We start from the raw sequence: 25099 nt of genomic DNA, 5'->3' as shown, positions 1-25099 counted from the left end.
AGCACCTGACTTAAAGAGACTCTGAAGCTTAATAAAATACTTTTATTTACCTTCTACTTATGTTCAGCAATATCAGCAGTCCTGAAACGCAGCAGTCCCGTTGCAGAATGATGTCTCTATACCCCCCAAATCCCGGGGCAGAAATCCACAACTTTCAAAGTCGTGGAGTTTGCTGCCCAGGGAGGCAGAGCTTAGCATTGTAGCTCTGCCTCTACTGAAGTCAATCTCCATGTGATTCTCCACCTCTCCCCGCCCTCGCTGTGAAAGAAGATTGAGAGGGGCGGGGAGAGTTGGCGATCAGCGTAGATTGACTACAGTAGAGGCAGAGCTACAGCACTAAGCTCTGCCTCTTTCAAGAAGCGCTCCCCGATTTTTGCCCAGGGTATAGAGACCGTTCTGCCGCAGGACTGCGGTGTTTCAGGACTGCTGATATTGCTGAACATAAATGGAAGGTAAAAATAAGTATTTTATTAGGCTTCACATTCTCTTTAAGGTGGCCATATATCAGTCAACTTGGTGGCTGATCGACCATCCATTCCAATTATTATAATCGGAATAGGATGAAAATTGGTGCCGCCAAGTGCATGACCGACCGACAATGCAACTAGTTTTGGGCTGAAATTGGTCGCTTCAGTCAATCTGACATGCTGCAAGATGTAGGGCCGACTTCCTTGATCAGTTGCACAGCGGTAACAGCGAGTGATATCAGGATGAGTGATAGATTTGACAATACCCCTGATGTTGCCCCTGCTACTGTTTAATGTCCCCCCGGTGCCTAGTGCAAGCGATGCATTACCTGTCCGATGCCTCCGCTTGCTCCGGACTTCCTCCACATGGTTGCCTAGTAAGGTGGGCATGTGTGTGATGTCTGACACAGGCCATTACTAGGCAACCACTTGGAGTGCGTGTGTATGGACAGCGCAGGGCACCTAGAGAAAGCAGAGGCCGCGAACAGGTAATGTATCGCTTGCACTGGGCACCAGGAGGGGGGACATTAAACATTAGGGAGTACAGCGTCAGGTCGGAGAGTTGGTTGGATGCGGCATCACAAGGCTAATTCCTGATCAATTTCAGCAAGAAATGGACGGGAATTGGACTGCCATGTATGGGCAGCTGACAGATCTCTCTTTAATCAGATTCGAATAGAGAGAGATTTGTCTCTTATCAAATGGTACTCGACAGGGGTGTCCTATATCCCCTCTCATTTTCACACTCACAATAGAAACTTTAGCTGAAGCAATAAGAAGTTGCACGGAAATTCAGGGAGTCGAAATTAAGGGCCAATCCCATAAAATAGGCCTATTCGCGGATGATGTCCTCTTGTCTATTACGGATTCCCTTAATTCACTACAATATGTAGCACAAATCTTAAAGACCTTTTCCTCAGTCTCATACTACAAGGTAAATGAAGGAAAATCTCTGATGCTAGGACTAAATCTTCCACAAATCTTGAAGCTACAAATTTCTAACAAATTCCCGTTCCATTGGGATAAATCACATATTCCCTACTTAGGCATTAACTTACCCGCCATAACTAATAAACTATATGAAGCTAATTATGTACCACTCTTAACCAACATTTCGAAGGAACTAGACAATATTACTAAATTTGAATTATCCTGGTTGGGAAGAATTGCCGCATTTCAAATGAAAGTACTTCCTAAAATCCTCTATTTATTTAGAACAATACATATACCACTACCTAACCATTTTTTCTCTCAAGTCACAAAAAAAGTAACTAGCTATATCTGGGGAAGAAAGAAACAGAGTTGCATACTCTACACTAACTATACCAAAAAAAGCGGGAGACATAGGATTGCTTTGCTTAAAATCTTATTACTACACTGCTATACTAGAAGCCTCTAAAAGAGTGGTGGGCAAATAACATCAAAAAATGGTTCCACATAGAAAATTCCACCTCTCCCCATGACCTAAAACAACCTCTCTCTCTTCGGGTTCTAGGAATCCAACTCATTAAATCCCCCTTCGCGACAGTCCAAGCTTCCTTTCTAGTCTGGTCACATTTACTAAAAACTACTAGAAATGCAAACCCACCCTCTATACTTAAGCTTCCAATTGATTCTCTATCCATTTTAACACAAGATCTAGACCTGAATAGTTGGAAAGCCGCAGGTATCTCCTCAATTTCGGATCTATTCTCTCCAGATAACACTGCATTGCTGCCATTTTCTGATTTGAGAGGAAAATTCTCTATTCAATCCAAAGAAATGTTTAAATACCTACAAATAAAACATCTTTTATCATCCTATAACTGGAAGTTGCCTAAAGTCTCAACTCACTTCATCTCTTTCTTGAATTCTCCTATTGTACTCAAAGATGGTATATCACTTTGCTACCAGGAACTGTTGAGTGGTCAACACAAACAACTAAATAAGTATATTAAAGTCTGGTCAGAAGATCTTCAATGCCAAATAAACCTGACAAACATTATTTCTTCCACTAAAACTATTAATCAATTCTCATCCTGTATAAGTCATAGAGAAACCTTTTTAAAAAATTCTCCTTAAATGGTACCTTACTCCTAGGCGCCCAGCTAATTTTACACAAAAAAGTTCTCCCCTCTGTTGGCGCAATTGTAATAACATAGGTGCTCTAGCTCATATACTCTGGGAATGTCCTTGCATTCAAACATTTTGGTCAGCCATTGCTGAAGAATTAAGTAACATTTTACAGTTGCACTTTGTGTTTACCCCTCAACTGGCCCTGCTTCATGTAGGCATCCTTTCTTTACCCCCGAAATACCGCTGGGTGATTTCGCAAATTTTATGCGTGGCTAGAAGTTTGATAATTGCTAACTGGAGAACTCCAGATATCCCCTCGTTGGCCCAACTTCAGAGACAAGTTGACATCAACTTCCAAATGGAAAAAGCAGCTAAATTCAGATTTCATGCTTCAACCATCCCATATATTATGCAGGTTTCATGGCCTTTCCATCCACCTTAACATTAACTACCAGAAGCTGCAAACACATTTTCTGATGTCTTTACCTAAAGGTGTACAATACTTTACTGCTTTCCCTGCAGGAGTTAGCCCATGCAAAAATGTTGGCATTCAACAGGGGCATCATGAGTAGACCTCTTTATGCCCCTAAAAAGGAGGAACAGTGCTCTTCCTCTTATAGCTTAGAGGCATTACAACTGCTCCCTTGGTGGGGGAGCTGACAGCACCCCAAAATGTGGCCACTGTTATGGGGGAAATACCCCATCAAAGGAAAGATTCCCTATCTCATTGCGAATGTCATCCAGCTGCAAGAATGTGTAAACTGCGTGACTTGGGAGCAGCAAAACCTTATACACTACATATTGTGGCCATTTCTAGAGAACATTGTTAGAAGGCCGAAGACAAGTTACTGAACTGAATGAGCTGCTTGTCTTGTTAGTTTCAAAGGCACCTTCTTTTGGTGGCCATTTGTTCAGAGAGGGATTAGAGATGGCCCTACCGGTTTGCCGGTGAACGGTTCCCGACAAACTTCCATGGTTCGCATCCGCGGAGATCCGCAAACTTTTCCGGAAGTTCGATTCGCCCCCATAGTGCATCATTAGGGTCAACTTTGACACTCTACATCACAGTCAGCAGGCACATTGTAGCCAATCAGGCTACGCTCCCTCCTGGAGCCACTCCCCCCCCTTATAAAAGGCAGGCAGCGTCAGGCATTGGACTCACTCGTGTGCCTGCAGTAATTAGAGAAGAGAGAGCTGCTGCATAGAGGCTCTTGTATGCTTGTTAGCTTGCTCCTTGCTGATTCTTATTGCTAAAAAAGCACCACTCAACAGCTCTTTTGAGAGCTAATCTTGTTCTTGTGATCTATTTTTTTTTGTGTGGCCCACTTGCATTATATACAGCCCTGTCAGTCAGTCACAGCTGGCCTTTGGTGTAATTGCTACTTTGCCACTGCCAGGCCCAGCACATTCAGTGACTACCTGTGTGTGTGATAGGCAGCTGCAGATTTGTAATCCCATCCCAATCACTGCACCTGTTCACTGTTCATTGCACCTACCTACGTGAGCGCACGCATTGTTAATACCACCAGTCATTGCACCTTTTCACGGCGGTACCTGTGTGTGTGTGTGTGTGACAGGTGCACATTTGTAATACCCATCACTGCATATACCTACCTGTTGTTCACAGTGCACCCACCTAACTACGTGAGCACACGCAGTGTCACTGTGCCTGTCCAGTACTTGTCTATGTGTGACAGGTGCACATTATAATACCCATCACTGCATATACCTATCTGTTGTTCCCTTCAGTGCACCCACCTACCTACGTGAGTGCACGCAGTGTCACTGTGCCTGTCCGGTACCTGTCTGTGTGTGACCGGTGCACATTGTAATACCCATCACTGCATATACCTACCTGTTCACTTCAGTGCACCCACCTACCTACATGAGCGCACGCAGTGTCACTGTGCCTGTCCGGTATCTGTCTGTGTGTGACCGGTGCACATTGTAATACCCATCACTGCAAATACCTACCTGTTCACTTCAGTGCACCCACCTACCTACGTGAGCGCACGCAGTTTCACTGTGCCTGTCCAGTACCTGTCTGTGTGTGACAGGTGCACATTATAATACCCATCACTGCATATACCTACCTGTTGTTCCCTTCAGTGCACCCACCTACCTACATAGTTACATAGTTACATAGTTATTTTGGTTGAAAAAAGACATACGTCCATCGAGTTCAACCAGTACAAAGTACAACTCCAGCCTGCTCCCTCACATATCCCTGTTGATCCAGAGGAAGGCGAAAAAAAACCCACAACGCATGGTCCAATTAGCCCCAAAAGGGAAAAATTCCTTCCCGACTCCAGATGGCAATCAGATAAAATCCCTGGATCAACATCATTAGGCATAACCTAGTAATTGTAGCCATGGATGTCTTTCAACGCAAGGAAAGCATCTAAGCCCCCTTTAAATGCAGGTATAGAGTTTGCCATAACGACTTCCTGTGGCAATGCATTCCACATCTTAATCACTCTTACTGTAAAGAACCCTTTCCTAAATAAATGGCTAAAACGTTTTTCCTCCATGCACAGATCATGTCCTCTAGTCCTTCGAGAAGGCCTAGGGACAAAAAGCTCATCCGCCAAGCTATTATATTGCCCTCTGATGTATTTATACATGTTAATTAGATCTCCTCTAAGGCGTCTTTTCTCTAGACTAGATAAGCCCAGTTTTTCTAACCTTTCTTGGTAAGCGAGACATTCCATCCCACGTATCAATTTTGTAGCTCGTCTCTGCACCTGCTCTAAAACTGCAATATCTTTTTTGTAATGTGGTGCCCAGAACAGAATTCCATATTCCAGATGTGGGCTTACTAGAGAGTTAAACAGGGGCAATATTATGCTAGCATCTCAAGTTTTTATTTCCCTTTTAATGCATCCCAAAATTTTGTTCGCTTTAGCTGCAGCGGCTTGGCATTGAGTACGATTATTTAACTTGTTGTCGATGAGTACTCCTAAGTCCTTCTCCAAGTTTGATGTCCCCAACTGTATCTCATTTATTTTGTATGGTGCTAGACCATTGGTACGACCAAAGATTATTTTCTACTATGAAGTCATGTATAGTATCTCTTAGTAACCCCTCAAATAGTTTGCATACAACTGATGTTAAGCTTACAGGTCTATAATTTCCTGGATCTGATTTTTTGCCCTTCTTAAATAATGGGAAAACGTGGGCTGTACGCCAATCCACTGGGACTCTGACAGTTGCAAGAGAGTCACAAAAGATAAGATAAAGGGGTTTAGCTATAACTGAACTTAATTCCCTTAGGACCCGAGGATGCATGCCATCCGGGCCAGGTTCCTTGTCTATTTTTAATTTATTTAGTCTTGCCTTCACTTCTTCCTGCGTTAAGTATTTAATATTACAGTTAAAAGCTTGAGACTCTTCTGCCTCTGTAATTTGCAACAGTGCTGTTTCCTTTGTGAAGACAGAAGCAAAGAAAGCATTTAATAACTCTGCCTTACCTTGGTCATCAACCATTGAGTTCCCACCCTCATCCTTTAGGAGTCCTATACAGTCAACCTTTCTTTTTTTAGAGTTGATGTACTTGTAAAACTTTTTTGGGTTAGATTTGATATCCCTAGCGATTTTATTTTCAGCTTCGATCTTTGCCAGCCTAATTTCTTTTTTACAATTTTTATTGCACTCCTTATAATTGCTTAGTGCAGCCTCGGTCCCCTCCTGTTGTAGGACCTTATAGGCATTCCTTTTCCTCTTCATTTTATCCCTAACCTTTCTATTCATCCATAGAGGCCTTTTTTTTATTCCTAGACATTTCGTTTCAATATGGGATATACATATTACAATATTGATTGAGAATAAGTTTAAAAGCTTGCCATTTCCATTCAGTGTCCTCCCCTTGTAGTACATTATCCCAGTTCACAAAACTTAGTGCCTTCCTAATTTGATTGAACTTTGCTTTTCTAAAATTCATAGTTTTAGTGGTCCCGCTGCCCCGTGGCCTATCAGTCACCAGATTAAACGTTATCATGTTGTGATCACTATTTCCCAAATGTTCTTGAACCTGCACATTTGATACATTATCTGGTCTATTAGAAATGATCAGATCCAGTAACGCATTCCCCCTAGTTGGTTCCGTTACCATTTGAGTCAAGTAATTGTCCTGTAGTGCTGCCAGAAATCTGCTGCTTTTACAAGAATGGGTAGCCTCAATACCCCAGTCAATGTCTGGAAAGTTGAAGTCGCCCATAATTATGACCTCATTTTTACTTGCAGCTTTTTCAGTCTGCTGTAGTAATCGCAGTTCTGCAGCTTCATTAATATGAGGTGGTCTGTAGCATATCCCAATAAGCAATTGGCAACTTTTATTTCCACCATGAATATTTACCCAAATGGACTCCACATCTTCGCAATCTTCCTCCATCTCATCGTTGAGGACAGCTGTAAAAGAATTCTTAACAAAGAGACAAACCCCCTCCACCTTTTTTCCCTGTTCTATCCCTCCTAAACGTATTGTATCCTTTTAAATTAGCTATCCAGTCATGGCTTTCATCCATCCATGTCTCGGTTATTCCAACAATGTCATAGCCTTTGTCATTCAGAATGAACTCTAGTTCGTCTATTTTATTTGCAAGGCTCCAAGCATTGGTTGCCATGCACTTTATATTTTTACCACCACATTTACCAATTTTGTTTACATGAAATGGGCTACTTGAAGTTTTACCAACCTCCTTAATCTTTACACCAGGCTTTCTCAACCAGGGTTCCTTGAGGACTCTGCAGGGGTTCCTTGGCATTTTACCCCATCGTGGGGGAAGTATAATAGAGCACACTATAATAGGTGGTACTGTAACAAGAAGCACTAAATTGGGTGGGTCAGGAGACAGTATAATGAGTGGCAGTGTAATTGGAGATAGTGAAATTAGCAACCTAACCTATTTAAAGACCATGCCTCCTGAAAAATAAATGCAGGGGTTCCTCGAGACCAAAAAATTGTTTGCAGGGGTTCCTTGAGATCCAAAAGTTATTTACAGGGTTCCTCCAAGGTAAAAAGGTTGAGAAAGGCTGCTTTACACTGTCCCCACCTCCCTCTCCACCCCCTATAATGTTAGGCTCCCACTGTCTTTTTACCTTATCTTGTCTACATATTGAGACTTTATCCTCCCGCCTTCCCCCAGATCCTAGTTTAAAATCTCCTCCAACTGTTTAGCCATCTTCTCCCCCAATGCAGCTGCACCCTCCCCATTAAGGTGCAGCCCATCCCTGCTGTAGAACCTGTAGCCGACTGCAAAGTCCGCCCAGTTCTCCAGGAACCCAAACCCTTCCTTCCTACACCAATTTCTCAGCCACTTATTTAACTCCCTAAGCTCCCTCTGTCTCTCAGATGTAGCACGTGGCACTGGCAGTATTTCAGAGAACACCACCTTGGAGGTCCTTGCTTTAAGTTTATCTTCAAGTACCTGAAAATCTTTTGAGGACCTTCCATCTCCCACTAACTTTGTCATTGGTGTCAATGTGTACCATGACAGCTGGGTCTTCCCCAGCCCCACCCAATAATCTGTCAATTCTTTCCCCTACATGCCGAACCCAAGCACCCATGAGGCAACAGACTGTACGGCATTCACGGTTTCTTCGACAGATTACCCTATCTGTGCGCCTAATAATTGAATCCCCTACCACCAGTACCTGTCTAGCTTTAGCTGCACTCCTATTCCCTTTCTCGTTATAGCAGTCTGCGCCTTGGTTGCTAAGGAGCACATCCTGCTGCAGCATTGCTACTCCTGAATCATCCTCCCCAATATTACGCAAACAAGCATACTTATTAGTGAGGGACAACTCGGGACTAGCCTCCCTGCCACTTTTTCCCCTACCTCTTCTAACTGTGACCCAACTAGCGGCTACCTCTGCTTCTTGCTCCGGATTTACTCCACCCACCTCATCTTCACCGATTCCATCCAGTGTCTGGATCGTGAGATCCAAGCTCATCTCCATGTTGTGTATGCGTCTCAGTGTTGCAAGATGCTTATTTAGCTCTGCAACTTCCACCTCTAACTGAGCAACACGCACACACCCAGGGCAACAGTAAACACCCTCAATCCGCTGATCAAGGCATGCATACATGTCACAGGATGTACACTGTACAGCATAGTCCAACATGTTGACTATTGTGTGGGGAAATTTTATTTAAAGTAAACTGTGGCGGTAAAAGTTGAAACGGCAGAGTGAGTGAAGTTCGGGAGTGAGTGCAGCTGGGGTGGAAGAGGGGGAGGGGTGGAGGAGGGGGAGTGAGTGAAGTTGGGGTGGAGGAGGGGGAGCGAGTAAATTTGGGGTGGAGGAGGGAGAGTGAGTGAAGTTGGGGTGGAGGAGGGGGAGTGAGTAAAGTTGGGGTGGAGGAGGGGGAGGGGAGTAGGGGTAGTGAGTGAAGCTGGGGTGGAGTCCTCAAAACTTAAAGACTACACCACAACGTGTTAGCACATTATAACCAATGCAAAAAAACGCAATATTGGTTGAAGTTTTTTTTTTTTTTAATAGTCCTTACCTGCTTCCTCTCACCTCTCTCTTTGTGCCTGTGTTGTAACGCCTGTTTTTAACGCCTATGCCACTTGTGTCGAAGCCACTTAGTGAGCAAGCCACAGACTGAGCAAGCTCAGTACTGAGTCCTGAAGCTGACCAAATACCTCCTGTTACAGCTAATCCCTCTCCTTAGATAATTACCTGCCTGTTGCAAGCACACTAGAGAAAAAAATGTACTTTTAAAAACTTTTAAAACTAACACTTGCTGCTAGATATCTGATGAACTGCAATGCACAAGCCACCAGATATCAAAGCAGCAAAACACAAATTTACAAACAACAGCAATATAATATAATCAGAGCTCACAATTACCAGCAGTGAAGTGAACTGAAACAGCTCTCCACCAAGATTAGGGCTTTGGCCTACACTTCCTGTTTAATACATCACCTGTGTTACAGCTAATCCATCCCCCTAGCTAATTACCTGCCTGTTGCAAGCACACTAGAGAAAAAAAATGTACTTTTAAAAACTTTTAAAACTAACACTTGCTGCTAGATATCTGATGAACTGCAATGCACAAGCCACCAGATAAAGCAGCAAAACACAAATTTACAAACAACAGCAATATAATATAATCAGAGCTCACAATTACCAGCAGTGAAGTGAAGTGAAACAGCCCTCCACTAAGAGTGCATGCAGTGTCACTGTGCCTGTCCGGTACCTATCTGTGTGTGACAGGTGCACATTTGTAATACCAGTCATTGCATAATTGTTCACAGTACCTGTGTGACCGCACGCTGTGTAATATACCACTCCGAGCATACCTGTTAACTGCACCTGTGTGACAACTGCACATTGTATTGTAATACCAGTCACTGCATACCTTTCACTGCATCTGTGACTGCACATTGTATTATACCTGGCAGTCAGTGCATACCTTTCACTTGAATGGATGGCAGACTTGCCCTCCATAACAGATTCTCGTTAAAGGTAGTAAAGACGATTAGTGTCATATACAGCAGGGACTCAAAAGTTCTCCTGTATTGTTATTTTTTGTCACTACATCAGGACTGGCATGCCATGCCTGCTGCCTTCCTTGGATGTGTGGTGGTAGCCGTTTCTCAGGCTCCAACTCCGGACCAGAATCGAACCCTGACTCCCTGACCGTACGCTTTCTTTAACAATGGTAGAGAAAGAACCATCAACAGTATGAGCAGCGATGGACTACTGGGTGCGCAGGCTTGACCTGTGGCCAAAGCTGTCCCAATTTGCCATCCAACTTCTGTCTTGCCCTGCCTCAAGCGTCCTGTCAGAAAGGACCTTCAGCGCAGCTGGAGGCATTGTCACAGAGAAGAGAAGTCGCCTAAGTCACAAAAGTGTTCAGTACCTCACCTTTATCAAATTGAATGAGGCATGGATCCCGGATGGCAACTGCCCGCCCGAAGACTAAGTCAGTCCCCACAAACAGCAACTCTGCCTGCATGCCATGTGACTGCCTGTCCCAAAACTAAGTCGGTCCCCACACAGCATCACTGCCTGCAGACGCTTGACTGCCTTCTCCGCCACCACCAACAGGGTCCAGGACTCCAGGCGGATTCCTGAATTTTTAAGGCCACTGCTAGCATAATTTTTCTGGTGCGTATACATGCCTGACTAATTTTTCTGGCTGCACTGCAGCTGCAACAACAAAACAAAAGGCGTGTACATGTGCCAATTCCCCTTCGTGATCGTTACCTTGCCGCGGTGAAGGGGCTTGCGTATCACAATCAAGCAATGACCGCCGGTTATATGAGTGTCTCGGGTGGGGCACACCCAAGATAATAAGGTCGTTGCTTCATTGTGGACAGACCAAATTAGATCATTTGGACAGTCACTGTTGTTCTATCATTGAGCTACCTCAGCCCGGCGACCATATGGGCTTGAAAACCGCCACGGCCTGCACTCTCGCCATGGTGCGCACCAATCCACGGCCGTCACTACACAAACAGCTGTTTGCGGAGCGTTACAAAGTGAATTTGGTGTGTCAGTGTAAAGCAGTACTCTAATTACACTCCCTGATTGATGTATACACATGCAAGATGTTTTAAAACATTTTAGCAAACAATGCAATGTGATTTCTGCCCTTAAAACACTGCTTTGCGTCAAATCCAGATTTTTCCCCGGGACTTTTGGCGTCTATCCCACTCATCCATGCTAAAACTCAGATCTTAGACCCCTTGAAACATTTTTTCCATCACTTTTGTGGCCAACATAAATGTTTCTAGTTTTCAAAGTTCGCCTCCCCATTGAAATCTATTGTGGTTCGCAAAAGTTCCCAAGTTCGCAAAAGTTTGCGGAGGTTCACGAACCTAAAATCGGAGGTTCGGGCTATCTCTAAGAGGAATCTATTGCCTGCCCCCGCAAACTGCAGACAGATTTCCAATAGCTTTCAGTATGAAAGCTATTGGAAATCATCCTAGTGCTGCCGCCTGGCTGGGCCCCCAAATATATGTCTCCCTCACCTAGTGGTGAGTATTGACGGCTCACCTGCTCGGTGGTGTTGCTCCTGTTCAGTTGTTGGAACATTAAATGCAATTAAGCTTGCGCATTATATTGAGCCCTTGCAATTGAGATTTCCAAGCATGCCTAAAACCTCCTTTTGACAAAGAAAAGATCGATCAGGTGGCCATGTTGTGGCACCAAATCTTCTCCAATTTGATAAAATTATCAGATTGAAAGGTCAATCAGTCCACAAAATCAAGCAATGTATGGACACCCTAAAGGTGCATACACACATCAGACTATAGTCTTTGGAAAATGAAAGATCACAGACCAATCTTACCACCTTCCATGTAGTATGAGAGCCATACTCTACACAGTCTTTTCTATGGAGCTGAACTCCCCATCAGAAAAAAAAATCTTTGCAAGATGCTGCACACAAACATGCTGTACAGACACAAAAGATCAGTATCTGCAAAAGATCTGTTCCTGCCAAAGATCCATTCCTGCAAATTGCATTCATAGTCTATGATATCTGCAGATCATCATACACACCTTGTTTAACTGACATTCATCTGCAGGTCAGATCCACCAGGATGGATTTTCAGATCTGCAGATGATTGTCTGATCTGCAGATGAATGCCAGGTGTGTATGAGGATCTGCAGACCATAGACTATGAATGCAATTTACAGGAATGGATCTTTGGCAGGAACAGATCTTTTGCAGATACTGATCTTTTGTGTCTGTACAGCATGTTTGTGTGCAGCATCTTGCAAAGATTTTTTTCTGATGGGGAGTTCAGCTCCATAGAAAAGACTGTGAAGGTATGGCTCTCATACTACATGGAAGGTGGTAAGATTGGTCTGTGATCTTTCATTTTCCAAAGACTATAGTCTGATGTGTGTATGCATCTTTAGAGGAAAAGAGTCAGCAGGACTGCCAGGCAATATGCAATGTTTTAAAACATTGGCAGCCTTCATATGCCTCTCACTACAGGGTCACTGTAAAGAGAAGGCTGAATAGAGCATTTTTTTCTATTGTTGTTTAATCCTTAATTAATTATTGGCCTCTCTTTACTTAAAATGGATTCAAGACGTAAGATTTATGATTGGAGATCATAGATACACCTTCTCTATCTCAGGATGCTCACGCCAACTGTTTACTGCATTTTCTAAACAATAAATAAATAGGACGATTCAGGGAGAAATGTAAATCCCACGAAGCTGAAAAGCTCAGAGAGCTAATCAGAACCTGGATTAAATCTCAATTGGCAGTATACTGTATATGCTGTAATATTTCAGAATGGCGTCTCTAACCAAAACTGGTGATAAGATCTGCTGGCTTGTATGAACTTCTGTCATACATTTTGGTGACTCCAATGGTTTGTGCATCCATTAAAGTCCATCCATCTTCCTCTGCAATGAAAGCAGCACAGAATTATCTCCATTTGTTTTTTGTGGATACAATTGGGCAGTGTGACACTTAGGGCTTGATTCACAAAAGCGTGCTAACAGTTAGCACGCTGGTAAAAAGCCCCTTATCACGCCTAAACTCAGTTTAGGCGTGATAAGTTTAAGCGTGATAAGTTTAGGTGTGATAAGTTTAGGCATGATAAGTTTAGGCGTGAAAACTATAGCACCAACTGGGTTAGCACCGCAGTGCACAGCTGATCAAAAGTTTTGCGCTAGCAAAGTCTGGTGCACGCGAAACGTCGCATAGAGTTTAATGTAGACTTATCTAAACGTATCACGCCTAAACTTATCATGTCTACACTTTTCACGCCTAAACTGAGTTTAGGCGTGATAAGGGGCTTTTCACCAGCGTGGTGCAATGGTTATCACGCCTAAAGTCTTTTAGGCGTGATAACTGGGTTATCACCACTTTGTGAATCGAGCCCTTAGTGTTCAGCTTTGTAGCTGTAATGACAATATCAGTGAAACTGCAAATTCTGGAAGAGAGATTTTGTCACTAGAGGTTCCAGGATATTCACACGCTTGAAATGTGAATAGATAGAATACACAGTACAGCTCATATGCAGCAGGAGAAAATGAATTTGCAGAATGTCTGGGTTTATTGCACCTTAAATTAAAACAATCCCTATAAATGCCTATTTAATTTGAGCTGTAACATGCAGTTTACAGTATATGTTCCTACAGTTACTAGCTTCTATAAAATTACAATAATCCTTCTCTCTAGTCTACATTAAAAACACCTTTATTTAAGCACTGAATCTATCTAATTAAAAAAATGAAGAAAAAAAATTCCCACTTCAAGTAGTATTTTTAACCTCAGCTTCCCTATGCTGTTGGATTTTTTTTTACTAGACCTGCCTCCCTGTAAATATTTCCTCATCAAGGATATTGCAGTATCAGCTTAACCTGTTTTCACAGCCTCTCCTTCCAGATACAGTAAGAATCAGACAGCACAGATGCCAAAACTTCCTTGCATGTATGTCTCTGTTTGCTTAACGGTCTACAGATGCAAGAAGAACAGGTAGGGCAAAATGTTATTAAAGAAAAGCACTTCTAGATAGTAAGATTAACTTTTTATGCTTGATAGTGTTCTGATGATGTAGTTACTAATACTGTCTGTTATCTGTGTTGACAGTATAGCTGTAGAAAAGGTTTTGCTGTCTTCTGATAAACTTCTGATCAGGTTGTCATTTAGAAAACATACAGTTCTTTGCAAACAGTTATATAAGTCTATAAAAAAATATTTTCCTGTGCATCTCTAAGTAACAGATAAATCCATGTTATACTCTGTTGATATCTGCCCGAAAAATGTCATATTAGATATTGACATAAAAGACATATAAGACATTGGCATAGAACAGTGACATCATTAATTCTGAGATTGTGTTTATTGTTATTATTATTGGCAAGCTATGGATCCAGTACGTAGTTTGTGTCTGTGATATTGGTTTTCATTAAGGCTAGGTCCACAGTGGAATGCTGCATTGCGATGTTAAAGTCGCCACGCAAAATTACAACACAAAAAAATTGTAATGCACATTAACGCCGCATTAATGTTGCGTACAGTAGATACAGTGAAGCATACAGGCAATGAAAAGTATGCTTCCCTGTATCTGTTAACATGTGTGTTTAGAAGTAACGCACTGCAGCAGTAGGTTACCATAACACAACATTTACAATACAACACTAATGTCGGACTGTGAACAATGGAGAGATGTTCCTGCAGCACTGCACAAGGAATTATGCTAAGGAATGCTGTGAATGACACATACCTTTAACATTGCAGTGCGGTAAACTGCGTTATATGACTTTATAACTCAGGGCAACAACGTCCAACTGTTAACTTAGCCTGAAGAAACATCATCTTTAATTTATTTGTTTGTTTTTAGGAAAAGTTTTTACCAAACTTTTATATATGCATAAATTATGTTTTTGGTTATTTATTTATATGTATTCATTGAGCATTCTCATTGTATTCTCTTTGATACTTCTTGCTCCTCAAGTTCCTGTATCTAAATAGAAAGACTAGTCTGATCACCTCTTGCATAAGGACGGTCGAGATTGCCAAGTTCCGAATCCTTTGAAATGCCAAAATCTCACACCAAATTCTGAACAACTTCCTAATTAAAAAAAAAAATATATAGAAGTTTGCATTGTGTAACAGTAATTTATTGTGAATATATGTTCATAATAACCAAAAAGTTAAATATGGTTAGTGCACATTTGCATAAATATGTTCACAATAGGTCCACAATTTGCATTGAATTTTCACATTTTTACATAATTTTTGTAATTTCAAATAACTTGCACAATTTAGATCTCAGAACTCTGTGAATTCTAAATTCTATCGTCAAACTCGAAACTGAACAATTCCAATGCAAAAGTTGAAATTCCTGAAAATCTGTATGCTCTGCTCTACTCTTGACTTTATCAGAATATAAACTGAGGTAAATTCAGTAGTATTATTATTATCATTTATTGTATTTATGAAGCGCCAACATATTATGCAGTGCTGGGCAATAAATATATACAATGATACAAAGGAAAACAGATGTAACAAGGTCATACAACATAGGACAAAGCTATACACGGCAAACAGGGTACAAAATACATGAACGTGCAATGTTGGGATGGTTACGCAGGTCCAGTAATACAAGTAGGAGGCTAAGAAAGGAGCACACGTTCATGTAGAATACACTAGGGAAAGGAGGACCCGCCAAAGGCTTACAATCTAAGGGGAGGGGAGCTGGACACACTAGGTAGGGCTGTGGAATAAATATTCAGTAAAGCGTTGTAAGCAATAGCATATATTGTCTGTATTGCCTTCTCTTTTTCTACCCTACTAAGGAGGAAGGACAGTAATGCTCCCTGCTGTGTAGCTTGTTGAAAGGAGGGGCTGTCCCATTTACTATAGCAATTCCTTGAGTGTGAAGCCTGTGTTTAAAAAGGTGTGACATTATAATATCATCATGTGGTAGAATCTGTGTGATTGAACTATAATTAGTATTTCAAAACAATAAATAGAAGGGCTCTGAAATGTTGGTATGAACAGTGTGTGACAGCTCTCAACAATATTACTCTTACTGTTGGCAGCATGTACCACAAGTTATGTTATTAGCGTGAGCATTGCTATGGTAACTAGCATTACTGTTAATGCTCATTACCGTAGCAACACTTGCACTACTTGAGCACCATGAGGCGTCCTAATAGTGTAACTTGCAGTAAACATTATTGGTAGAAAGGGTAATATTTGTGTGTGCTGTCTGTGTATGACAATAATACCACACTTAAGTGCATCAAGCCCAAGGGCCCATATCCTATTGACTTTTCTACTGAATTTTCTCCATGGACATATTTTCAAACCTTACCAATAAAATACTTGAACGCTCCCACAGTGCAAGAAAATACTTAAAAATAAGTACTTTCGTTTTTAGTGCTTTTCCTATTTCTAACTTGATTTTTTTTTAGATAAGATGAAAATGTATCTCCTGGGAGGAAACTCAGGAGCAAAAGTTAATTGGATAAGGGCCAAGAAGAGTGGTTCCCTAAAAAGCCTTAAACATTGTTATTACATTTCTGTCCCGCAGAACATCCTCACTTCTTTTGTTTTCAATAATTTAAGTGTTGACACACATGTTTATCAAATTTACGGAAAACTACAATGTTACAAAAATGTTAAAAGATACACTTTTTTTTTTTATAATGTTGGGATGGTGGACTCAGTGGCTCAACTAAAACCGATGGCTCCCAGGTTGATTTTTACAGTTGACCCCCTAAAACACCCCACATACATAAATTGGTATAGAACACCAACATCTGGCAAGGACAGTTGCGGTTTCAAAATTGTAAGCACAGGAGGGGAACAATTTATTGATAATTACTACTGTTTAAAGTTCATATAGAGGTGGTCATTATTAGCATAGCAATAAAGAGCTAATATAACAGTAGAATGAGGGCCCCCTGGTCCACTCCCCTGGCCCCAGTGCATAGCAATAAAGAGCAAATACAACAGTAGAATGAGGGCCCCCTGGTCCACTCCACTGGCCCTGGTTCATAGCAATAAAGAGCTAATACAACAGTAGAATGAGGGCCCCCTGGTCCACTCCCCTGGCCCTGGTGCATAGCAATAAAGAGCTAATATAACAGTAGAAGGAGGGCCCCCTGGTGCACTCCCCTGTTCCCAGTGCATAGCAATAAAGAGCTAATACAATAGTAGAATGAGGGCCCCCTGGTCCACTCCTCTGGCCCTGGTGCATAGCAATAAAGAGCTAATACAACAGTAGAATGAGGGCTCCCTGGTCCACTCCCCTGGTCCCAGTGCATAGCAATACAGAGCTAATATAACAGTAGAAGGAGGGCCCTCTTGTGCACTCCCCTGTTCCCAGTGCATAGCAATAAAGAGCTAATACAACAGTAGAAAATGAGTCCCCTGGTGCACTCCCCTGGCCCCAGTGCATAGCAATAAAGAGCTAATACAACTGTAGAATGAGAGCCCCCTGGTGCACTCCCCTGGCCCCAGTGCATAGCAATAAAGAGCTAATACAACAGTAGAAAATGACCCCCCTGGTGCACTCCCCTGGCCCCAGTGCATAGCAATAAAGAGCTAATACAACAGTAGAAGGAGATCCCCCTGGTGCACCCTCCTGGCTCTGGTGCATAGCAATAAAGAGCTAATACTACAATAAAAGGAGAGACCCTGGCCCTAGTGCACTCCCCTGGCCCTGGTACATAGATAGCAATAAAGAGCTAATACAACAGTAGAACCCTGGTGCACTCCCCTGGTTCCGGTGAAGTCATGACCTTTGCATCCATAGGTGTACTAAACAAACACAATGGTAAACCATTCTAGTAATCAGTACACAATATTTCTTTTTCAAAATGGCTGATGCTAGGTACACACATGAGATACAAGTCTTTGGAAAATGAAAGCTCTAAATCCAATTTTTCCACCTCAATGTAGTATGAGAGCATACCTACACAGTCTGTTCTATTGAGCTGAGTACACCCATCAGATAAAAATCTATGCAAACTGAGGAATTCATCTTTCACAAAGGTTTGTCAAGGAGGTTTGAGACTGATCTTGTTAAAGATGCTGTACGCATGCAAAAGATCAGTATCTGCAAAAGATCAGTTACTACAAAATGCTTACATAGTCTATTTACTTCCTTATTTAACACGCATGCTTGTCCACACAAAAGTTAAGAAATATCTGCAGATGTCATACACACCTTGTTTAATGAACAATCGTCTGCAGATCAGATCCACCGGGATGGATCTGAAAGATTGAGAGAGAAATATATTTTATTGCTATCTTTGGAGGTCTTTTGTGAACTTTTTTTAAGCTGTGTAGCCACCTGGCAATTTTCACAATGATTTTCCGGATGACCGGCAATTTCTACACAACGTTGCCAGGTGTGTACAGGATTAAGATGTAAAAGTCCCTTAGTGTTGCTCCAATAACTAGAGTAGAGACCGACATGGCGGATCTTTAAGATCTCCAACGACACCGTGCAAAGTACCGCGATCGCTGCAAGTCTCACTCACGCCGCCATGTACATTGGGTGACCTTGCGCTTAACCCAACAGGAAGAGGCGTCGTTGATGACCGTCGTCAAGGGGACGTCGCAGGAGCCATTGGGCGGTGAGTACGCAGCTCTACAAAGATTATCTGCAGACTATCTTTGATCTTTCATTTTTCAGAGACTTTTATCTTGTATGTACCCAGCTTTAGTATTCCAAATCTGCTGGCTCTAATACTACAGGGAGGTGGTAAAATTGGTCAGTGATTGTTTAATTATAATTGAAAGTGTGTACTTAGCTTATGTCTGCAAGTCTGCAATGCCTGTTTCATTTTGACCCTCACCTCTGCTGCTCAGCTGAAGATAGACTCTCCTTTGTCTGGGCTTGCTATTATTTCCCAACAACACACAGGAGCTTTATCACCAAAGGAAATTGGACGCTGAAAGATTATGTGGCAATGCTAAAACAATGTGCAAAGTATGTGTTAACTGTTACACAAGGGACAAAGAAATCTACACCACAAAGAGTAATATATAATGTCTACTATAGGTACACTCATTATTCACTGGCACTCCAATTAAGTTTTAGTAATTAGTATGAGCAGGAAACAAATTAGTATGAGCAGGAAACAACATTAAACGTGCTTGATAAAGTGTCCCTCATTCTGTTATTTTCTACAAAATTTTAAAAATGAAAGCTGCAGCACATCTTTAAAGTAAAACAAACAACATGGGGTTCTCCTCCAAAGCACTTTTAACCTCTTGTGCCCCATGTAGAGAGGCAGTGCAGTTTATAGGCTAAAATGCACCCAGGGCGAGGGTGTAAAAATTGCGCCCCCCTCCCGAGCAAGGTATGGGCGCCCGCAGTTTAGGTTAGCCAGGTCTAGTTGCACTCAGTATAGTTCCCCCCAGTATGGGTAGCCAAGAATAGGTAATCCAGTATAGGTAGCCAGCTATAGGCCCTCAGTATAGGTAGCCAGGCATAGGTGAGCCAGTATAGTTGCCCCCGGTATAGGTTAGCCAGGTAGGTGCCTCCAGTATAGGTAGCCTGTATAGTTGCCCCCAGTATAGGTTAGATAGGCAGGCGCCCCCGGTATAAGTTATATAGGTAGGTGCCCCACTACAGGTTAGCTAGGTGGGTGCCTCTAATATAGGTAGCCAGAATAGTTGCCCCAGCATAGGTTAGATAGGTAGATCCCCCAGTATAGGATAGTTAGGGGATAGTTAGGTAGCTGCCTGCAATATAGGTAACCAGTATAGTTGCCACCTGTATAGGCTAGCTAGGTAGGTAGGTGCCCCCAATACAGGTTAGATAAGTAAGTGCCACCAGTATAGGTTTGATAGGTAGGTGCCCTACAGTATAGGTTAGATAGGTAGGTGCCCTCAGTATAGGTAAGATAGGTAGGTGCCCCCCACTATAGGTTAGATAGGTAGCTGCCCCCCAGTATAGGTTAGATAGGTAGGTGCCCCCAGTATAGGTTAGATTAGGTAGGTGCCCCCCCCCAGTATAGGTTAGATTTGGTAGGTGCCCCCCAGTATAGGTTAGATTAGGTAGGTGCCCCCCAGTATAGGTTAGATAGGTAGCTGCCCCCAGTATAGGTTAGATAGGTAGGTGCCCCCAGTATAGGTTAGATAGGTAGGTGCCCCCAGTATAGGTTAGATTAGGTAGGTGCCCCCCAGTATAGGTTAGATAGGCAGCTTCCCCCAGTATAGGTTAGATTAGGTAGGTGCCCCCCAGTATAGGTTAGATTAGGTAGGTGCCCCCCAGTATAGGTTAGATTAGGTAGATGCCCCCCAGTATAAGTTAGATAGGTAGGTGCCCCCCCAGTATAGGTTAGATAGGTAGGTGCCCCCCAGTATAGGTTAGATTAGGTAGGTGCCCCCAGTATAGGTTAGATTAGGTAGATGCCCCCCAGTATAAGTTAGATAGGTAGATGCCCCCCAGTATAGGTTAGATAGGTAGGTGCCCCCCAGTATAGGTTAGATAAGTAGGTGTCCCCCAGTATAGGTTAGATTAGTTAGGTGCCCCCAGTATAGGTTAGATAGGTAGATGCCCCCCAGTATAGGATAGATTAGGTAGGTGCCCCTCGGTATAGGTTAGATTAGGTAGCTGCCCCCCAGTATAGCTTAGATAGGCAGCTTCCCCCAGTATAGGTTAGGTAGGTCCACCCCCCATAATGGAGGGGGGAGCCGGAGCCGCGGGGAGGGCAGCCCGACCTTGTCCGACCTCTCCCTCCCTCTCCCCGGGCCGCCCTCTGTGCTCCCCCCTCAGACGCAGACTCATTACACAGCAGGAAGCTCTGTGCATAACTATATGCCTTCCTGCGTTCCACTCGCCGCTGATCTCCTCTTGTCATAGACGCTGATACACACGCTGCTTCCGGCTAAACAGGAAGCAGCGTGTGTATCAGCGTCTATGACGAGAGGAGATCAGCGGCGAGTGGAACGCAGAAAGGTGAGTAGTTATGCACAAAGCTTCCTGCTGCGTAATTACTATGCGTCTGAGGGGAGAGCATGGAGGGCGGCCTGGGGAGAGGGAGGGAGAGGTCGGGCTGCCCTCCCTGCAGCTCCGGCTCCCCCTCCTTTACAGCGCCCCCCTCACAACAGCGCCCAGGGAGGCGGCACGGGGCGCACGGCCCTAAAAACGGGCCTGTAGAGAGGTATTTCCCAGGGACTCTAGAGACAGAGTGTGAGGTTCTGGGAGTATCCTTTAATAAGAAAAGTGGTGCTGCAAAAATCTCCTCTTCCTTCATCATCAATGGATGTAAAAAGGTGTATTCTCCATAAAAATGTAACAGTTTCACAAAACACTCAAAGTATTCTTAAGAGAAACACAAATATATTTGTGACATGTATTATTATCATTATTATTATTATTATTATTATTATTATTATTATTATTATTATTATTATTACACATTTCTGTATCACTGTACAATTTGCAAAACATACAACAATGGGGAGCATAGACACATGAGCAGTTCAACATACTGTACAATCAGGACAACCAGTGACACAAGTACTGATTCATTAATTGATGTGTAGTTTGAATAACATCACCAATACTGATAGATGTTCATTTGATAAATTGCACAAAAACAGGAAACAAAAGGGGGAGGTTCCTGCTCTTGCAAGCTTACAATCTAGAGGGAAGTGGGGAGAGACACTGGGGGAGTAGATAAAGGGTATTACAGTAATCAAGACGAGACATGATTAAAGCATGTGCAAACATTTCAGTTGCCTCTCGTGTAAGCAAGGGACTAATTCTGGAAATATTTTTGAAATGTAAGTAGCAGGAGGTTGTTAATATGTAGTTAAAATGAGAGCTCATAGTTCAGAGTTACCTCCAGACAGCAAACTTTAGGAGTTAAAATTATTGAGGTATGTTCTACATTAATTGGAACTATAGGGAGAGAGATGGAGAAAATATTATAATTTCTGTTTTGCTCATGTTAAGGTTGAGGAAACGTCGTGACATGAATGCAGAAACATCAGACAGACAGTCAGGGACTCAAGATCAGTGGTGCTCGCGTGTAATCACGAATCACGAGTGGTGTTCGTGATTAAAAATCCGCTGACTTTAATGGTTAATAGCAAAGCCCCCTTACATGCTAGAAACAGTGGTGCTATCTAACTTATACTGGGGGGCAGCTACCTAATCTAAGGCTCAGGAAGGGGGACCCCACGCCATTTTTTCAGATTTCCCACACTCAAAACATTCCCCAAAAATAAACATTTTTAAAAATGTTTTTAAATATTGTTTCCCTTCCCACTATCTTTTTAGCATATCCTGCAAATTTGGTGTTGCTAGGATGTAAGGAGCCTTTGCTATTAACTGCTGGAAAATATTTCCCACGATCTGTCATTGACCGGCATTTAAATGTATCGCTTTTTTTCTTTGAACTTTTAAAATCGATTTTCTCAAAAAGTATAGGGTTTTTTTTTGAAAAAAATGTTTTCCCCTTGCTCCCACTTTTCTTCTTAACATAACCTGCAAATTTGGTGATTCTGGCATTTAAGGGGGCTTTGCAATTAACCCTTAAAGTCGGCGGGTTTTGAATCACAAATTCGTGATGATGGCTGAATTTTCCCCGGAACCGGATTCGAATCCACCCGAATCAAATTAGAGTCCATTCGAACTGGCCAAATCCGAATTTGATCGGTACCCGAATTCGAATGTACTTGAATCGAATTTGGGTACATTCGAGCATGCCTGGCTAGAAAAACCAATGTTAAAAAGAACAGTGGGAACAAGAGGAAAAAAATTCAAAAATACCGTATAGTTTTTGAGAAAATCGATTTTAAAGTCCTATACTGGAGCCTTGTGGTAGGTATGGAGAGGAGTTAGTGTTGGAATAGGAGACAGTAAAAGATAGAGATGGCCCGAACGGTCTTCCTAGCGGGTAGTTCACGTGGATATCAGCTATCCGCACCCGCGGCGGGTAGCGAACACATGGCGCATTCGACCCTCCCCTATACCTCATCATTGGGCTAAACTTTGACCCTCTACATCACAGTCAGCAGACACATGGCAGCCAATCAGGCTGCACTCCCTCATGGACTCCTGCCCCCCACCTATAAAAATTCTGCAGCATCTGCCAGGTTCTCATTCTGCTGATGCTGCTGTAGTGAGAGGAAGGAAGAGGTTGCTGGAGAGATAGGGAAAGCATTAGTTAGGCTCTTGTTAACTTGCTCCTTGCTGAAATTTGTTGCTGAAAGCACCCCAAAACAGCTCTTTTGAGGGCTAATGTTCTTCTGATATGTTTTTTTGTTTGAGTGTGTGTGACACTGACACTAAATAGATACAACCCTGTTGCAGCTGTGCCCTTGCTTGCTGACACACTATTAGATCAGTGCATTTCTTCCCACTCTATTTGTGTGATTTTAATTACTAAAGCATAGCTCTCTTTGTGGGTGACACTACATAGATACAGCCCACAGACAGTTGCTGCCTGCTTGGTATTTGTAGTCCCACTTTCTGACAGCACACTGTATTAGACAAGTGGCATAGTGCATATCTTTCCACTGCACCTGTGTGACTGCCCTCTGTATTAGAGCAGTGCATATCTTTCCACTGCATCTGTGTAACTGCACACTGTATTAGAGCAGTGCATATCTTTCTACTGCATCTGTGTAACTGCACACTGTATTAGAGCAGTGCATATCTTTCTACTGCATCTGTGTGACTGCACACTGTATTAGAGCAGTGCATATCTTTCTACTGCATCTTTGTGACTGTACACTGTATTAGAGCAATGCATCTCTACATCACTACTCAAACAGCTGTTCGGGGTGCGTTACACAGGGAATTTGGTCTGTCAGTGTAAAGCAATTCACTATTTACACTACCTGATCCATGTATTCACATGCAAGATGTTTTCAAGCACTTTATGCCTCCAATTTGCAATTTCCAATGTGATTTCTGCCCTTTAGGGATTATAACCCTGCTGTGCGTCAAATCTGTAATTTTCCCAGGGACTTTTGGCATGTATCCCACTCCGTCATGCCCCGCTCCAGGTGATAGACCCCTTAAAACATCTTTTCCATCACTTTTTACACAGTTTTTAAAGTTCGCCTGTCCATTGAAGTCTATTGCGGTTCGCCGAGTTTGCCGGTTCACGGACTTTTGTGGAAGTTTGTGTCCGCGGTCCACAAACCCAAAATCTGAGGTTCGAGCCATCCCTAGTGAAAGAGCATCCAGACAAGAAGGAGCTAATCTAACAATGTGCTAGGCCCTTGACACCCAGTGACAAGACTGTCTGGAGATATCAAGAGTAATTGACAGTGTCGAAGGCAGAGGAAAGGTCAAGGCGTATTAGTACAATAAATTGGCCTTTGGATGTTCCCACAAGTGGACCTGACATATATAGTGTGCTTTGAGGCTTTGCAGTTAAAGAGTTACAGTAGAATGCAGTTAACTGTTTAGGATACCCACTTTTATTTTACTTTTCCTGGTTTCAGCATCAGAAACACTTCCTATATCTATGTATTGCTGTATATTGGTGGTTATTCCCGCCCTCTCAGTGATGTCAAGCCTAGGCTGAATATTTATGCGCCATTCTTCTTGTAGTGCACTCTGAAAGACAAGGGGCTTGATTCACAAAGCGGTGCTAACCTACTTAGCACGTCTAAAGTCTTTAGACGTGCTAACCAGGGTGCTAAGTAGGTTAGCACCGAATTATCTGATTCAGAAATTCGGTGCTAACCTACTTAGCACCCTGGTTAGCACGTCTAAAGACTTTAGACGTGCTAAGTAGGTTAGCACCGCTTTGTGAATCAAGCCCAAGATGTTTTTTCTATTGAGCATAGAACACACAACACCCAACAATTCCGCATAGAAGTACCTTCCCAGCACTAAAGATGTTGCAACCTGTGATAAAATTCAAAATGTAAGTTAGGGTGAGAATTTTTTTTTACAGTAGGAGAAAAAGACACAACATTTATATCACACTTTTCTCCTGGCGGACTTAAAGCGCCAGAGCTGCAGCAACTAGGACGCGCTCTATAGGCAGTAGCAGTGTTATGGAGACTTGCCCAAAGTCTCCTACTGAATAGGTGCAGGCTTACTGAACAGGGGCAGAGCTGAGATTCGAACCCAGGTCTCCTGTGCCCTTAACCATTACACTAT

The 25099-nt window shown here is 42.7% G+C and overlaps 1 protein-coding gene across 4 annotated transcripts in view; it reads left to right on the top strand.

Moving 5' to 3' along the window:
• Nucleotides 1–25099, top strand: part of DRD2 (dopamine receptor D2) — a 593536-nt gene that overhangs the window by 275959 nt on the left and 292478 nt on the right. Inside the window, exon 1 of one of the 4 annotated variants that reach the window (XM_068240779.1) lies at nt 13895–13974. The exons of the other annotated variants lie outside the window; for them this stretch is intronic. Within the exon in view, the coding sequence (XP_068096880.1) occupies nt 13910–13974 (65 nt within the window). The 5' untranslated portion in view covers nt 13895–13909. Of the gene's footprint in view, nt 1–13894; nt 13975–25099 lie in introns of those variants that run through there. 4 annotated transcript variants of the gene reach the window in all.

This window comes from Hyperolius riggenbachi, chromosome 6 (genome assembly GCF_040937935.1).
Source record: "Hyperolius riggenbachi isolate aHypRig1 chromosome 6, aHypRig1.pri, whole genome shotgun sequence".
Taxonomy (NCBI): domain Eukaryota; kingdom Metazoa; phylum Chordata; class Amphibia; order Anura; family Hyperoliidae; genus Hyperolius; species Hyperolius riggenbachi.
Note: the sequence above shows the minus strand (reverse complement) of the source record. Positions and strands in the feature narration are given on the sequence as shown.